Raw genomic sequence first — 18537 nt, forward strand, 5'->3', positions numbered from 1 at the left:
TGTAACCTCAGCATGAAATAATACTTAATCAAATAAATTAAATAAGATCAAGTGTGTTGTGACAGTAATGCTTTCTGCAATGCTTTCAGGTGACCCAGCCGATCCATCCATCCATCCGTTCAAAGCAAAGCTGACACTACTAAACATATGGAACTTTTGTAAAAATAATTGATTTTCTTTATTCTTTAATTAATTTAAACGTAAATAAAAATACTTAAATAAATTCAAGGAAAATAGTCGTTGATGGCTATTTGTAGCAAGAAGGATCTGTGTGTTACGGCAGATCTGAAGAAGTCTTGTTACTGTCCCATGAAGAGGATGCTCAGGATTGTCTACAATATTGTGATTTTATGATGCATCCTTCTCTGAACAATCATCTCCAGAGGCTCTAGAGCAGTCCCTAGAACCAAGTTAGTAATATAAAACAAAGATTTACAACATTTCACCAAAGAGGGGTAAATTCACAAAGCAGTGCAATCTTCTCTGCTTTATTGCTAAAATGGATCACTGAAGCATTTTGAGAACCTCACACCTCTGACTAACAGAAGGGAAGAAATTTGTACCATATTTCTTTCTTTTTTTAATAAGTTGTAGTTGTTCTTTCTTAAGTAAAGATCACAATAAGTGCAGAAGAGCTAGTTTTTTTACGTTTTTATTAAATGTAATTGACTTTCCTGAGCTATTTCACAGTGTGGGTTTTTTTATTTTTATTTTTACATAATCATGGTTGTAAATATTTAAACGACATAAACTTTGGCAAAGTTTATTTTGGGATTAATTTTAATTGATCATGATTCTCTTTCTTCAAATCCTCCAAATGTCTTTTAATCTAAATAAAGCCAACAGTGTCCCTTTTGCATTTGTTTGCTACTGAGGCCAAACATCAAAGCATATTTTGATAGCACTATTGCAATATGATTTCTATTATTTCTTATTAAATTATTTGTCTCCTTGTTGTTTAATCCCTACCATGTTTTCATGGTTTGTTGTTTTCCATTATGTGAAGGTGTTTTTCAACTTCCTAAAGGGAAGGAAGGAAAAAATAAAAATTTTTAGGATATTTTTCTTAGACTGTTTTAGCCCGAACTGACACTGTTTGCTGGGGAGAGTAATTTATAGAGCATATCAGTCTTTGTGTCTAGTTTCAAAATTGGAAGCATGTGCAAACTTGTGTTTGCAAACATTTAGCTCCTGTGAGAAGCTTAGTGAACTTGGTGAACCTGGTGGGAAGCAGTAAGCTGTAGGCTACATGCACATTCCACAGAGGGTCAGAATGAACCTAGGAGGATTAATCAATTGGGCCTGACATCGCCTTTTTGTTCCCAAACCGGTTAATGTTGCCCCAAACCCATCACAATAAAGAAAAAAAAATCTATATCTAATTTAATCTAACATCTAGTCTTACATTTACAAAAGAAAATTAGTTTAAACAGGTTCTATTTCTATCTATTTGTACAGCACCATTCATACACAAGGTATTCTAAATTATTTTTTTATGTAGTGTCAATTCAGAAAGAAATATATTCTCAAGGGACTTTGCAACACAATCAGGTCCAGTTTATTAATAGAAATCTATTATTTAAAATATTCAAGCTAATTATATGGGCAGATTCTAATTTAATTCTATAAATTCTAATTCAGACCTAGTAAAAACACATTGCAGTTAAATTCAGTTAATGCCAATTAGTAAAAAGGTATTTATCTAAGGTAGCTCAGCTAATTGCAATGATTTACTGACCATGTAGCATTCCAACCCAACAGTGAAAGGGAACGACTTCCTTTAAACAGGAAGAAACTTCCTGCAAAACCAGAACCAGGCATGGTAGAGGAAGCCATGTGCTATACATAACACTCTGCTGTTGTAAACTACCTGCTATTAGCCAAATATATGCTAAACTCATCCTAAAATAAACATTTTCATCAGCCTCAGTTTTTTCTCTGTTTTATTTCCAAATTTAGCATAATAACCTGCTAAATAAACATTGTGGCCATTGTTAGATCATGGCCCAAATGTTGAGGAAAGTAAGCTAAGTTCAGTATTCATTCAGTCACTTCTCTGGTCAGGCCATGCATTTCCCAGCCAAATAGAATCATGTGAAATGACAATCCTGACAGATGACCTTATCCTGAATTTGGATCAAAGTACTTATAAGCCACCCGCTGCTCACTTCCACACACAAAGACCGGATTGGACAGTAGCTAATAAGATGACTGGTAATCCCCAGCGCTAAAGGTATAGAGTAATGGCCCTTCCTTTGTCATACACACGCACAAATGCACTGAACAATACACATATAAAAAGAAAAATAAACCCAGTTGCACCATCACTGGCATCACATGTGGCCCAGCAGAGGTAGATGAAGAGGATCAAACTTAAGGAGGGTCACAGCGAGGAAAACCAGGCCGTGAGACTTTTTATGTGGCTGGGATCGACAGAGGGAAGCCATTTAAGAAGGACGTGAGGAAGAGTGGAAGACATGAGGGGAGGAAGGAGAGGCAACAATTAGACCTACCAGCTTTGTGACAAGGCATAGAGCAAAACAGGACGCAAGTTGTGAACTTTCAGGTAAGAGGTTAATATTCATTGCCTTACATTTTGCTGTAGCTGCGTGTGTGTATGAAAAATCATTTTGAATATTTTGTGTGTTCATTGTAAATGAATTAAAGGGCATAGTCTGCAGATCTGCTGCCATTTCTTAGGCGTGGATTTCATTATTGTGCTTTTAATGAAATGTTATTGAAGATTCCTAAATTTTTTCTGCACATGAATACAACAGCATTTTATTTTTTGCCACTTATTTACATCCTCACTGCTAGTGAGACGTGCTTATCAAAGAGTGATAACCGTCTTTTAATTGCCAGGAGGAATAAAAAAGAAAAAACTATATTTTCCTAAAAAGCTTGTTAATATATACTTCTCTTTGACCTAATATTTAATTTTCTCTGTCTTCTGGTGGCCAAATGCACTTTAAATCTGTCTGTAATAATCTTCATTTTGTCTTAATAATCAAATAATCTGGGCTGTGTAATCCCATTTGGCTAATCTGGATTTTGTGTGGGTTTGTGTATTTGTTTTTGAATGTTCTCATTTAAATCCCCAAGAAATGTGTCATCCCAACAGTTTAGAAATCCCTTTGAAGGAGCAGCCATGACTCAACGTTTAGAGCAGTGTGCATCTGGACAATGTGAGACACACCACTTGTTGCAAGGAACCAGCAGAGAATTAAGATCTGATCCTGCCCCTTCTATTGGCTTTACAGGGCTTTAAACTGGGTGACAAAAAGAGTTAGCAACAAGCTAACGAGAACAGCAAATGTTAGCTGTTGAAGAGATGGCCAAGATGGCTAAGATGAAACAAGTATAAAACCATTCTGAGATACGAACCTGGTTTGTTTTTCTTCTCAAGGTAATAAAATGAAGCATATTTCTTTAAAAGATTGTCCCCCCAAACAGCTAGCCCCTGAACAAACGTTCCAGAAATGGCCACAGAAGTCTTTTAGGGGCATTTTAATAAATTGGAATATTGAAAAGTTCATTTACTTCTGTAAGTCAATTCACTCAATGAAACACATTCAATAGATTAATTACACACAGACTGATGTATCAAGGCTTTATTTCTATTAATTATGATGATTTTAGAATAAAAATAAACATTTTTAATATAGATGTGTGAGCTTAATGAAAAGTATCTTTTATACCTGCTTTCAAATAATGAAACTAATTTTAAAACATACAAAGTTAGCCAAAATAAATACAAAAAAGCTGTTTTCAAACGATTTCACTTTTTAAGGGAAGAAAAAGACTATCCAAACTATGTGGTTCTGAAAATGTTGATGTTAAATCCTGAAAAAAGTGTTATTTTATATATTTTCTAGATCGCTGATTTCAGTTTCACTAGTCTCACTTAGGCCTGATTACTGCTAGACCTGTAAACTCAAGAAAACTATTAAATTGAACCTGTCTGACAACATGAAGTAAGCTAATATCAAAAAGACCAATGAGAAAAAGAGATGAAATCCAGTTGCTGAGATCTGTTTTTCTGTACTAAAGAATTTGCTAACCCGTTTCAATACATTTCTGACTTGAGTGGACCACAAATATTTATTTACCAAAATAAATAAATATTTGTCAAAAATATCTTAATGATCCCTCAAGATGTTTGGGATAATCTTCTGCAAGAGAACATTGACACAAAACACACCAGTGAATTCCTCCTCTGAATAGCATTAAGAAAAAATGAAGATGGAGTGGCCTAGTCAAAGTCTGGACTTAATTCCAATTGAGATGCTGTGGTGTGACCTTAAACAGGCTGTTTATGATTGAAGACCCTCCAATATGGTATGGTTGAAACAGTTTTGCAAAGAAGAGTGAGCCAAACAAATTGTGTAAAAGACTCATCACAAAAGCAACAACCAGTAGGATTTGTTCAGGGTGCATTCAGTTAAGTTGTCTTTCTCTGATATTAAAATTTGTTTGATGATCTGAATCATTTAAGTGCAACAAAAAAGCAAAACCAGAAGAAATCTGTAAGGAAGAAAAGTATTTTTCACAGCATTACAACATTATCTTTCTGTAGCCATTTTCTCAATTTCTTATACTTTCATGAGGGTATTATTGAAACATTATATGTGTTTGTCCTTACAGGTCTGGTGCTATCATGGCGAGGTCTGGTCGCCCTGCGTCTGAGAGCTACCAGTCCACCTGCTGTTCAGTCGGTCAGTCACTGTCCTCCACCAGTGAAGTTGGCATTTTGGAGGATGAGGATGACCGAACTCCCATCTTCTCTCTTTCTAAAAGCTCTGTGGATGTTGTATCAGCAACAGGCCCACCTCACAAACGAGACTTAGCTTGGACACGACTGGACCTGAAGCGCAGCTCCAGCACCAACACACACTCTGACCAGAATCAAGTGACACTACATCAGCTGCACCACCACAAATGGTACCACAACAGCCACCAGTTCTCGGTCACAACTCAGAATGAGGACTTGCACAGCCCTCCTCCTCTCAGCGAACGCTGGATTTCCAACATGCATCACTGGAGTGGGTGCAGCAGCCGCAGCAGCACTCCAGACACGGTTGTATGGAAGGATGGGTCATCACGTTCCTGTTGTTTCAACCAGGAAGCACCTGGCTGCTTCACCCCAGATTCTCCAATATCCAAACTAACCTCTCCTCCAACCACACCCTCACCATTGATTTCCCCTTTCCATACACCTACTTTGCCACCTCAAGATAATTTAACCTCTTCACCACTAACACTAGGCACATATCAGCTATCTGAATGCTCACCCCACCCTCGGCCAACCTGTCCAGGTGATAGGAACTCCCCTGAGAAACTTTTATTTAAGTTTCCTTCCCCTGTCCCCTCATATGCAAACCTAGCAGATGCAGAACAGTGTACAGATCCTGGATACCTTATTAATGACGTTAGTAAAGACCTGTCCAGTCCCAGAGACAGCCAAGTATTGGAAGAAAAGGGAGAGAACAGTCCACTGCCAACTGTTTGCAAGCTGAAGCCAAATCTTTCTGCAGAAAAAAAAGATTTCAAAGCCAAACTCTCAGGTTGCCATTATCTGCTGCCTTTGGAGTTTGAGCTAAGCTGCCAGATGGGCAAAAATTGGAGATCACCGTTAATTTCTTCCTTGAGTGACTCATGTTTGGGAGACTTCTTCAGGTACAACTTGGTGCACTTGGAAGGAACTGCAAATAATCCAAAGTCAGAGCTGTTCAAGGAGGAAGGAACAATGACCTCACAGCTGGAAATGATAGATGCTGCGGTGCAGACAGGCTCCCCTTTGGGCTCCTGCTGTGAATTGCAGAAGAACATGTCTAATTCCAACAGTGGCTCACACTCCCTCTTGGGCTCACCACCTGGTTCCAGATTAAACCTGAAGCCTTGTGTGGGATCCCACTCCAACCTGGTCTCGGCATCTTCAAGCATGTTTCCAGTGAGCAGCAGTGAGGAGGAGGAGAAGCAACAAGACACCCCAGAGTGCAACGTTACCTCCGCTTCTACACAGTATCTTGAAAGAAAGATATCATGTCTGAAGGCCCAGTCTGAAGAATGTGATGAACTTGGCAGGAGGGGCAGCATGAAGCAGGTGCTATGGGACGAGGATGGGCTGACATGGGACATTCATGGAGCATCCATGGACCCCGAGGAGCTCAGCACCGCTATACAGAAACATCTGGATCTTAAGAACAGCCCCCAACCACAGAGGTGTTCCTCTAAGAAGAAGAAAGCACCAAAGCCTCCACTCATGTCAAATATGGTAACAACAATGGCACCTGACACAAGCCCACCTGCAATGACCATTAAGTGCATGGTGGAGGGTGAGAGTCAGGAAACCCTGGAGGCAGAAGCAGGAAGGGAGGTGCAGCAGGAAGCAGGAGCTAAAAAGCTTGAAAATGAGGAGGCTAATTGTAGAAGAAATAGAGAAGAGCAGGGCAAAGCACAAGACATACAGGAGGAAGAAGGTGGAGAGAAGAAAGCACGCAGCTTAAAGTCTCCAACACATGAGAGTGGACACAGCAAGAAAAGAATTGTGACCAGATCATTGAGGAGGCCTGGGTGGTGTGGAGGTTCCAGAAAGACAGATGACGGAGACTCTTATGAATCTTACATAAAAAATTAAAACTGAGCTGGGAAAAGACACATTTAGTTTGATGTGGTCAAAGCTTTCCCTCAGCACACATTCTGTTATTTTCTATAAATTCTGTAGTAGCTATTTGTTGGTAGATTAAAGCCTTCTTAATTCTGCTCCTCCCACTTTCCAGTTTCGGATTTACTACGAAGTCAAAAGAAAGAAAGAAAGAAAGAAAGAAAGAAAGAAAGAAAGAAAGAAAGAAAGAAAGAAAGAAAGAAAAGGGCATCCATCATGACTGTACTGAAAAATGACACATAAAAAGTTAAAAAGAAATCTTTTTTTTTACCTGACAAAATTTATGTTCACGAACAACAGTTGCAGTGGACTTGACGGTCTGGCTGCTGACTGTGCCCCAGCTATCTGTCCTAACTGAGGCATGATCTAGGCTGTTTCCTTTTTTCTTTTTCTCAGGTTTGGGTTGTTTTTTCCCTTTAATCTTAGAATGTCATTAATCCTTGGGGAGAAAAACATTTCCAACAGAGACTGTTTGACTGATTTTATCTATTTATTGTGTTGGAAACGAGTACACTTACATCCATTTGACATATTCCTGTTGAAAATATCTTTTTTTAATCAAGAAAACAGTTTGTGTCCTATGTAACTGTAATACACCTAACACTATGGAACCAGATTACATGTATCTATGTATTTATATATGGTGTTTACATCTTATTTTTTAGGAGAGGCTAGGGCACAAAGGCTATTTGAAAAAGAACAAAATGGCCAATCAGGATTTATTTATCAATCATACTTTCAATATCTGTATATTTAATGGTTCTAAAATGGGCAGCGATTTGCCCTTTAATCACTTTCAATCGTTAAGGTTTTCTTGTTCAGTCACAGTAGACGTTTGTATGTAATTTGTAGATAACTATAAAGTTATTTAATGTTATTCATATTAAAACCTGGCCATTAATAGATTTCTAAGCCAGTTACAATACTGTGCATTTTGTTGTTTTTGTGGTTTTGGTTTTTGTTACTTCAAACAACATGACAGAATAACAATTAAACAAACTGTAATGTATTACAATAATTCAGCTTTCATTATGTGGCAAAGACCAAGAAGGAGTTTATTAACAGCTGTGAATTCTTTAGATTTTTGCTTGGTATCCATCATATTTATGGTTTGTAATGGTGTTTTATATGTACCCAGAAGTACAGGTTAGCAGGTTAGATTCTTCAAGCTCTGATTGTAGCTTAAAAATGGTAAAAATATACTGCATGCCCAAAATTTGAGGCCAGAAGTTTACATACACTCCTCGTGGGCATGTATTGTTTCGGGCTTTTAATGATACACTAGATCTGTTCTTTTTCCAGGGTGGAAAGATAATTCAACAAACAACCAAATAGTTTTAAAAACAATGATAGACTGCAAAATTGGAAGTAGTTAAAAGTCCCTTAGCATGTTGCAATTTATGTGCACACTTTTTATAGTCATCAACAAGCCTCTGGCAAGATTGTGGCTGAATATTTAATATTTAATTGTGGTAGCATCATGCTGAGAGTCTGTTTCTTTGCTAGAGCCACACATGCCTTGCAGAAAGTTGATGAAACAATGAAAACAGAGGACTGTCAATATCTTTCAATATCTTTAACTTAACCTCTAATCCTCTAATCAACATCGAGATGGTTGAATGTTTGATACAATTGGGTGTTCCAGTGGGACAATGAGCCCAACTATACATCAAAACTGATTTTGGAATGGATAAATCAGTCTGGAAGTACCCTGAGCTCAGGCCAATTAAAATGGTATGGACTGTACTTAAAAGCAGAATCTGTCAGGAAACTATCCATATTAAAAGATTATGTTAAAAGAATGAATAAATATCCACCCACAATCATGTCTGAAGCCTGTTGGTGGCTTCAAAAAGCATTTGGTCAAGGTGCAACTTGATATAAATGGATAAATGGGATTTAACTACATATAAGTAGGGTTGTGTGAATATATCTGAACCTGGTCTTGGTATCAGCAGGCCAAAGCTACAAAAAACAGAAATTAAAAAGTAGTCGCAAAATTCAGATTTCTGCATCTTCATTTCTAATAGTTATGTCCTCCATAAATGTTATATGTTATATTTAATACTTGTCAATTGGCTTTAATGAGTAATTGTCCATATGCTTCTTGTTTTTTCTGCTTGTGCCACACTTCACCTCATTCACCCGATAAACACAAACACACACAAAGCAGAGTTGTATGTAAACTTGGTGAACCCCAGTGGTGAGATCTGACCATTCAAGCCCTGCCATTCAGATGAGCGGGCACATTCTCTTTTATTCACTGCAGCAAGAAAAGCTCTGCTCACCAGGGGCTTCTAGATGTCTGTTTGTGTGTAGATATTTAGTCAAGTCGAGGTGAGGGTGGGACATCTTTCGACCGCAGTGCTGTTAAAAGTAAAGTGGTAATCCATGTCAAGAAACTTTAAGACTTTAAGAAAGGGCCCATGGAAAAAATTAAGCAAGATAAAATGTATAAAATAAAATGTTATTGTTATGAGAACGAAGCCTATGTTGACAGAAAGCAATAAGAAATCATGAAATTATATAGGGATGGCAACAGACATGGAAGAAGATGCCCAGCTGAGGCCAAAACTAAACTTTTTGTTCTGCATTTGTGTGCTCACCATCCCCACAGGAAAACATCGTGGAGGTACTATCATGCTGTGAGGATGTTTTCTTTCAGCAGACAGGAAAGGTGATCAAAGTTGATTTTAAGATGGAAAAGCAAAGAAACATTAGCTTAGGAGTATTTTCTACATTAAACATAATTAAAGATTTAATGGCAGCAGTAGCTTCGTTAGTGGCTTCATCTGGGAGAGAAACCCAGCTAAACATGTGCCATTTTTTAGCCATGTGCCAAGTGTTTAGGATGAAAGACACAACACACAGTTAGTAGCAGCAATAGCTCCTTCAGTTGCTTTGTTCAGGAGAGCGATGGTGTAAACAGAGAAAGACAGAGATGGGTGTATCATCTATAGTAGGAGAAGATTAAGTTCTTGGCAGCAATAGTTCAGCCGATACATCCCTCTGGTAAGGTGTCAGAGCTAAACAGAGTGCCAGGTTTGATGTTGTAATGTGACAAAATATAGAATAAAACTGGGTCGTTTTGGTCCCATATGAGTTCAAAGTTTTATGCTGGAGTTGTCCTGCATCTACTCCACATGTATCAACATGACATGAGGCCACTGACCCACACACAATCCCATCTGAGGCCCATTTTTTTTTACCAACATGGACTTTGTGGACATAGCGTGTGTAATTTTAGTTTAAATGGCCTTGGTCTTACATCTGAGATGCAGATCTACTGAGCTGTGTTTACACAGGATGGACTGGGCTTCAGATTTACCTGATATTAAGGTTAGATTTCAGCCAATGTGTCACTCCGATTAGTCCTGTGAGTTGTACACTTGTTTGTATACAAGTGATGCCTTTGTCTTGCGCGCATGTCCGTGTGCTGTTAGTGTAGTATATGTATGTGAAAGTGCTGATGGGACTTCCCTGAAAAGAAATCCTTTTTTTCTCAGCTGCAGGAAAAGTCAAAGCTACAGGAGAACTATCCAGTGCTCTGCCTTTGTTGTGACACTAACTCATTGTCCATAGAGGATTGCTGTTGTGCTCGTGTGTGTGTATGTGTTTGGATACACTGTACGTGTACCTGTTTGCGTACATTTGCTTGCTGCTTGCTATAAATAGTGTTGGTTGTGGACTGGTCTGTGATTCTCTGGAAGACGATGGCTGCCCCAGGACCGCCTCTGCTTCGGTTTATGTCCCTGCTTCCGCTGCTGCTGTTGAGCAAGGCATCCCTGCATGCAGCTGCATACACGCTCATTCCTGGACAACACCCACAGCACAAAGTCCTCCACCTGGGTGAGGGAAAGAAAACTTTTTCAACACCAAAAAAAAAAAAGCAAAACATTACTCGGGTAGTAGCTTTGTGATGCCGGTATGTATGAATGTGGTGGTTTTATCGTCTTAGACTGGCCACAGGATTGCGGCACGGCCCACTTCAAGCCAAGCATGGTTGAAAGGATTGTCTCTGGGAATGAGGCCAGACCTCACTCCTGGCCCTGGCAGGTCTCTTTGCAGGTAAATCACACTCATAGGATTCTCTGTTTTAAGGATCACAATTACTTTAATCAGTTAAATGTGGACAAAAATGTGAACATTTGGTTAAACTTTATGGTCTGTGCTTCTTTTATAATGGTAATTAACCCATTCCAAGATCATTTCATACAGTGTTTCTTATCCAAACAATGAATTAGGGATAACTAATTGTAGTAATACAATTGATCAACGTGACATAAATGCAATATATTTTAATACAGAAATGTATTGATGCCTACACAATGATGGGGAAGACAGCTGAGGTGACAGTTATCCAGCAGACAGTGACTGACATTCTGCACAAGAAGGGTTAGCTTGGAAATATCCTTGTTAAAGAAGTTGGTTGTTCACAAATTGCTGTATCCAAGCATATTATTGGAAAGTTAATTTAAAGCAAAAAATATAGACAAGCAAAAGAAGTTACAGTATACTGGATTGTGGACTTCAGCTGGAGCCACTGCTTCAATGGACACCAGACACACAGATGTTTCCAGGACATAGGTGACAACCATGTAATTATTTGTGTTGAGCTACAGGTGAACCACAGGCAACACTAAAAGTGTTCAACCTGAGATAAGGAGAAAAGCGCATAGATTGTTGTCAATGGTCCAAAATCCCTCTTTAAGATTAAATGTACTCGTACTCGTCGTCTTCCGCTTTATCCGGGACCGGGTGGCGGGGGCAGCAGACTCAGCAGAGACACCCAGACGTCCCTCCCCAGACACCTCCGGGTGGAGCCCAAGGCGTTCCCAGGCCAACCAAGAGACATAGTCCCTCCAGCGTGTCCTGGGCCATCCCCTGGGCCTCCCCCTGGTGGGACGTGCCTGGAACACCTCCCGTGGAAGGCGTCCAGGAGGCATCCGATATAGATGCCCGAGCCACCTCAACTGTCTCCTCTCGATGTGGAGGATTAGTGGCTCTACTCCGAGCCCCTCCCGGATGGCCGAGCTCCTCACCCTATCTCTAAGGGAGTGCCCGGCCACCCTACGGAGGAAGCTCATTTCAGCCGCTTGTATCCGGGATCTCGTTCTTTCGTTCATGACCCAAAGTTCATGGCCATAGGTGAGGGTAGGAACGTAGACCGACCGGTAAATCGAGAGCTTCGCTTTTCGGCTCAGCTCTCTTTTCAGCACAACGGACCGGCACTGTGCCCCCATTACTGCGGCAGCCGCACCGATCCGTCTGTCGATCTCCCTCTGCACCTAGAAATCCTGTCCATAAAAGTCATAAACAGGACCGATGACAAAGGGCAGCTCTGCCGGAATCCAACATGCACCGGGAACAGGTCCGACTTAGTGCCGGCATTGCGGACCAAACTCCTGCTCCGCTTGTACAGAGACCGGATGGCCTCTAATAAAGTGCCCCCGATTCCATACTCCTGGAGCACCCCTCACAGGGCACCATGAGGGACACAGTCCAATGCCTTCTCCAGGTCCACAAAACACATGTGGACCAGTTGGGGCAAACTCCCATGAACCCTTGAGTACCCTGTAGAGGGTATAGAGCTGGTCCAGTTTTCAACGGTCGGGACGAAAACCACACTGCTCCTCCTGAAGCCGAGATTCGAATATCAGCCGGACTCTCCTCTCCAATACCCTGGCGTAGGCCTTACCGGGGAGGCTTAGGAGTGTGATCCCCCTGTAGTTGGAACACACCCTCCAGTCACCCTTCTTATGAAGGGGGACCACCACCCCAGTGTGCCAGTCCAGAGGCACTGTCCCTGACCACCACGCAATGTTGAAGAGGCTTGTCAACTATGACAGCCCTACAACATCCAGAGATTTGAGGTACTCAGGGCGGATCTTATCCACCCCCGAAGCCCTGCCACCGAGGAGCTTTTTAACCACCTCGGTGACTTCACCCTGGGTGATGAAAGAGTCTAACACCAAGTCCCCAGCCTCTGTTTCCACCAGGGAATGTGTGATGGCAGGATTGAGGAGATCCTCGAAGTACTCCTTCCACTACCTGATAATGTCCCCAGTCGAGGTCAGCAGCCTCCCACCCCCACTGTAAACAGTGTTGGCGAAGCACTGCTTCCCCCTCCTGAGGCGCCGGACGATTTGCCAGAATGGCTTCGAGGCCAACAATGTCCTTCTCCATGGCCTCACCGAAGTTGAATACATCCCTGGCCGAGGGCTCTGCCAGACGTTCCCAACAGACCCTCACTATACGCTTGGGTCTCCCAAGTCGGTCCGGCTTTCTCCTCTTCCAGCGGATCCAACTCACCACTAGGTGGTGATCAGTGGACAGCTCAGACTCTCTCTTCACCCAAGTGTCCAAAACATGCGGCCAAAGGTCTGACGACATGACAACAAAGTTGATCATCGACCTCCTGCCTAGGGTGTCCTGGTGCCAAGTGCATTGATGGACACCCTTATGCTTGAACATGGTGTTCATTATGGAAAATCCGTGACTAGCACAGAAGTCTAATAACAAAACACCACTCGGATTCAGATCGAAGATTAAATGTAATGTAGCATTTTATTCAAATCAGTCACAGTCTGGAGGAATAGTGGAGAGGCATGGGATCCAAAACATTGGTATACAGGTCCTTCTCAAAAAATTAGCATATTGTGATAAAGTTAATTATTTTCTATAATGTAATGATGAAAATTTTACATTCATATATTTTAGATTCATTGAACACTAACTGAAATATTTCAGGTCTTTTATTGTCTTAAAACGGATGATTTTGGCATACAGCTCATGAAAACCCAAAATTCCTATCTCACAAAATTAGCATATTTCATCCGACCAATAAAAGAAAAGTGTTTTTAATACAAAAAACGTCAACCTTCAAATAATCATGTACAGTTATGCACTCAATACTTGGTCGGGAATCCTTTTGCAGAAATGACTGCTTCAATGCGGCGTGGCATGGAGGCAATCAACCTGTGGCACTGCTGAGGTCTTATGGAGGCCCAGGATGCTTCGATAGCGGCCTTTAGCTCATCCAGAGTGTTGGGTCTTGAGTCTCTCAACGTTCTCTTCACAATATCCCACAGATTCTCTATGGGGTTCAGGTCAGGAGAGTTGGCAGGCCAATTGAGCACAGTGATACCATGGTCAGTAAACCATTTACCAGTGGTTTTGGCACTGTGAGCAGGTGCCAGGTCGTGCTGAAAAATGAAATCTTCATCTCCATAAAGCTTTTCAGCAGATGGAAGCATGAAGTGCTCCAAAATCTCCTGATAGCTAGCTGCATTGACCCTGCCCTTGATAAAACACAGTGGACCAACACCAGCAGCTGACACGGCACCCCAGCCCATCACTGACTGTGGGTACTTGACACTGGACTTCTGGCATTTTGGCATTTCCTTCTCCCTAGTCTTCCTCCAGACTCTGGCACCTTGATTTCCGAATGACATGCAGAATTTGCTTTCATCCGAAAAAAGTACTTTGGACCACTGAGCAACAGTCCAGTGCTGTTTCTCTGTAGCCCAGGTCTGGGGAATGCGGCACCTGTAGCCCATTTCCTGCACACGCCTGTGCACGGTGGCTCTGGATGTTTCTACTCCAGACTCAGTCCACTGCTTCCGCAGGTCCCCCAAGGTCTGGAATCGGCCCTTCTCCACAATCTTCCTCAGGGTCCGGTCACCTCTTCTCGTTGTGCAGCGTTTTCTGCCACACTTTTTCTTTCCCACAGACTTCCCACTGAGGTGCCTTGATACAGCACTCTGGGAACAGCCTATTTGTTCAGAAATTTCTTTCTGTGTCTTACCCTCTTGCTTGAGGGTGTCAATAGTGGCCTTCTGGACAGCAGTCAGGTCGGCAGTCTTACCCATGATTGGGGTTTTGAGTGATGAACCAGGCTGGGAGTTTTAAAGGCCTCAGGAATCTTTTGCAGGTGTTTAGAGTTAACTCGTTGATTCAGATGATTAGGTTCATAGCTCGTTTAGAGACCCTTTTAATGATATGCTAATTTTGTGAGATAGGAATTTTGGGTTTTCATGAGCTGTATGCCAAAATCATCCGTATTAAGACAATAAAAGACCTGAAATATTTCAGTTAGTGTGCAATGAATCTAAAATATATGAATGTTAAATTTTCATCATGACATTATGGAAAATAATGAACTTTATCACAATATCCTAATTTTTTGAGAAGGACCTGTACATTCATAGTCACCCAGGGGATAACGATCATGTTTAAACAGATCTTCTACTCTTGTTTCTGAAAACGTTTCACATTTTATCTCAAAGGTTTATTAAATTCTTAACATGGGTTCAGAGTATCAAGCTTAAAGGGCCTAGGGGTTGTAGTCAGAACAACCACACTAGTAGGACCATAGAGGCACTAATTGGCCCACAGAATCCAAGATGCTTGACATCCATCATATCACAGTGCTTCATTGGCCAGCAAACTGACCTGACCTGAACCCCATAGAGAGCCCATATGGATATTATCAAGAGGAGGATATGAGACACCCGAGTCAACAATGCAGATGGTCTGAAGTTCACTATTTAAGCAACCTGGACTTCATTAAAACCTCAGCAATCCCATAGGCTGATTACCTCCCAATTTCTAAAATATATTACTTTGTGTATAATACATTATTACAATACACGAGTTTACCGTTTTGAATTTGAATTACTGAAATAAATTAACTTATTAATTATATTCTAAATCTGGTCAAAGCTCTCCCGGAGGTGGAAGTTGAATACATCCCTGGCCGAGGGCTCCGCCAGACTTTCCCAGCAGACCCTCACTATGCGCTTGGGCCTGCCAAGTCTGTCCGGGTGAACATGGTGTTCATTATGGACAATCCGTGACTAGCACAGAAGTCCAATAACAAAACACCACTGGGATTCAGATCGGGGAGGCCATTCCTCCCGATCACCCCTCAGATTCAGATATATTTATAGTGCACTTTGCATATGTTTAAAGGTAACACAAACTGTTTTATAAAAGTTCAAAACAAAGCATGCTAACCACAATCAGCAATTACACAAAAAAATGCTTAACTATGTAAATAAAATGACAATAACTGGACAATAAAATAAAATGTGCTACAAAATGTACAACTGCAGAAACACCAGAGACAGATATAAACTATATAAAAACATAAAGACTCCGTAATTAACTTTACCAATTACTCATATAAACAGAAAAACATCTAAAATCACATTTTTATTTTGATCAAATCTAAAATAGTGGTAAAATCTAGATTTAAAAGATGCATTGTATTTAAAGCATTTAGATCAAAGTAAAAATTCATAACAACCAAAGAAAAACCTGATTAAAATTTGGTAAATAAAATAAAATCTAATTGAATTCAATTGGATTAAATCAAATTAAGACAGTGAATTAAGAGAAAGGAAATTAAAAGGAAAGCTAAAAGACAAGTTTATAATTGCATTAAAACATTTTATGAAAGGCATTAAAATAAAACAAACAATGCAATAAAATGTACAACATAAATATTTTATGAATGAAATAAAATGTAAATGTAATGAAGAGAGATCATTATTGAAGTTTAAATGAGATAAAGAGAACAGTACAAGTAAACACAGGTAAACTTACTGAATATTTTACAAATAAAACTTGATTAAAATTAAATATCTGACATATTTTTATGAGTGAGGACACTGTCTGGCTGCTTGTCACAGGTTCGACCCAGAGGAAGTAAACACTACATTCACGTCTGTGGAGGAACTCTCATCCATAAGAACTGGGTGCTTACGGCAGCTCATTGCTTCCAGAAGTAAGATGGCACTCCATAAATCTGACATCTAAAAGCAGGTGCACGTTTGTCTGAATCAAATTAAACAACTGACATAAAACTGCAAATTTTTTGTCAAACACTCTCAGGGGTAAAGCTGAAGATCCTGCGAGCTGGAGGATTGTCCTTGGAAAGCACCAGCTGAAGCGCTCAGAGTCTGCAGAGAGGATTTTTCCCATTAAGAGGATCTACCGGCATGAGAACTTCCGTTATCCTGCTCACAGTGAGCTGGACTATGACATCGCCCTGGTGAAGGCCGCCACTGACATCCTGCCTTCAAACTTCATCCGCTACGCCTGCCTGCCGCGCAAGCAGACCCCCCTCAACCCAGGGCACTACTGCTGGGTGACGGGCTGGGGAGACACCCGTGGTAAGTCAGGGACAGGGGATACAAATTGAGGAGAAGTAAGGCTGAATTAGGGCTCAACAGTATTACTAAAACATTCAACTTGGATATTATTGTTGAATATTACAAAGGATATTGATTGCAATTAACCTACATTTTCTGCAGTGCTCTCTCTCTCTCTTCCATCATCACAATGGGTGTATGTGGATGTCAAGGGTGACGAGAGTCCACCCAGTTTGAAAATGATCTTGCTGACACCCAGAGCATTAATTCGTTGTATCTGCATTTAATTTCATTATATCTCTATGTACTGTATAGTGTATGCCCTCAATACCTAGTTGGGGCTACTTTTCCTTGCATTGGAGCATCAGTGCAGCGTGTGATGGAGGTAATTATCTGCTGAGGTGTTAAGGAAGTGCAGGTTGCTTTAATAGTCGCCTTCAGCTCGTCTGCATTGTTACGTCAGGTATCTCATCTTCCTCTTGACAATACTCCATAGATTCTTTGTGGGGTTTAAGTCTGCCCAGTTTGCTGCAGTGATACCATGGTCATTAGAGCAGATACTGGTACTTTTGGCAGTTTGGGCATGTGCCAAGTCCTGAAAGCTTGTTAGCAGAGAAAAAGGTGCCCTAAAATTTTCCCGGTAGACCTCTTTGGGTTTGGACACCGTGGACCATGAACAACAAATGACATGGCTCCCTAAATCATCACTGACTGTGGAACCACACTGGACTTCAGGCAACTTGGATTCTGTTCCTCTCCACTCCAGACTCTGGTGCCTTGGTTGTTGACTCAGCAGTCTTCCCATTATTATGCACACCATAATATTTCTGTATTAAAAATCCTTTTTTGTCTTATACAGCATTCTTGCAGCCATTTCATCTAAGCTGAATCTTTCTTCATTGGCTATAAACCATAATCTTCAAAATTACCATCAACAAACACTTGAAACACTGTACATCACCTCATGTGTGATGAATATTAATATATAGAAGTTTCACTCTGAAGTGAATTACTGAAATAAAACTGCTGTTCTGTGAATGAGACATAAAGCTTTAAATGCTGAAATGTCTATGATCACATTGCAGGTGGAAAGGAGAACGTCTCCCTGGCAGATGCGCTGAATCAAGCCCGCCTGCCCATCATTGACTTCAAAACCTGCCGGCAGAAGAAGTTCTGGGGCGACCGTGTCCGTGACTCCATGATCTGTGCCGGGTTCAAGGACACCGAGGACCCACCCGCAGCATGTCAGGTAGGGACTGCCAGGCATTTACAGGAACGTTATGTCTGTCAGACCAAGTCTTTCTGTCTCTCATTGTTTGTCTTTCCTATCAGGGCGACTCTGGGGGTCCTCTGCTCTGCCAGCTCAGCCGTGATCGATGGGAGGTGCACGGCGTAGTGAGCTTCGGGCCAATCGGCTGCACCGTGGAGAACAAACCCAGCGTCTTCACCCGTACTGCTGCCTTCATCCCCTGGATCGAGGCAACCCGCATCAGGGACTTCTTCCTGCACTGAGGAGGAACCGCTGACTCAGCAAACTAATTCTGCTCCCTTGAAAGTTTTTTTTTTCTTATTCAGTGTCGTTGCTCCCGCTTGTTCCTGTTCCACAAATCAAACACTTCACACTGTAAATATAAATTTTGAACGTGCAACTAGTTTTCATCTGCATACAGCGGTATGTACAAGTTCATTTCTGCAATAAAAGTGATAAAAGGCAGA

At 41.1% G+C, this 18537-nt stretch overlaps 2 protein-coding genes across 2 annotated transcripts; both read left to right on the plus strand.

Annotated features, from left to right (window-relative positions):
- Window positions 1–2274: 2274 nt before the first annotated feature.
- On the plus strand, window positions 2275–8640 carry LOC124875471. The gene is made up of 2 exons (XM_047377650.1): window positions 2275–2566; window positions 4645–8640. The coding sequence occupies exon 2, from the start codon at window positions 4658–4660 to the stop codon at window positions 6635–6637; it is 1980 nt and encodes a 659-aa protein (XP_047233606.1). The 5' UTR covers window positions 2275–2566; window positions 4645–4657; the 3' UTR covers window positions 6638–8640.
- Window positions 8641–10352: 1712 nt separating this feature from the next.
- Window positions 10353–18535, plus strand: zgc:112285 (uncharacterized protein LOC561476 homolog). Its single transcript, XM_047378100.1, has 6 exons — window positions 10353–10513; window positions 10623–10732; window positions 16360–16454; window positions 16562–16842; window positions 17907–18070; window positions 18154–18535. Exons 1-6 carry the CDS (start codon window positions 10378–10380, stop codon window positions 18331–18333), a joined length of 966 nt encoding a protein of 321 aa, XP_047234056.1. The 5' UTR covers window positions 10353–10377; the 3' UTR covers window positions 18334–18535.
- The last annotated feature ends 2 nt before the right edge of the window (window positions 18536–18537 follow it).

This window comes from Girardinichthys multiradiatus, chromosome 10, assembly GCF_021462225.1.
Source record: "Girardinichthys multiradiatus isolate DD_20200921_A chromosome 10, DD_fGirMul_XY1, whole genome shotgun sequence".
NCBI lineage: Eukaryota > Metazoa > Chordata > Actinopteri > Cyprinodontiformes > Goodeidae > Girardinichthys > Girardinichthys multiradiatus.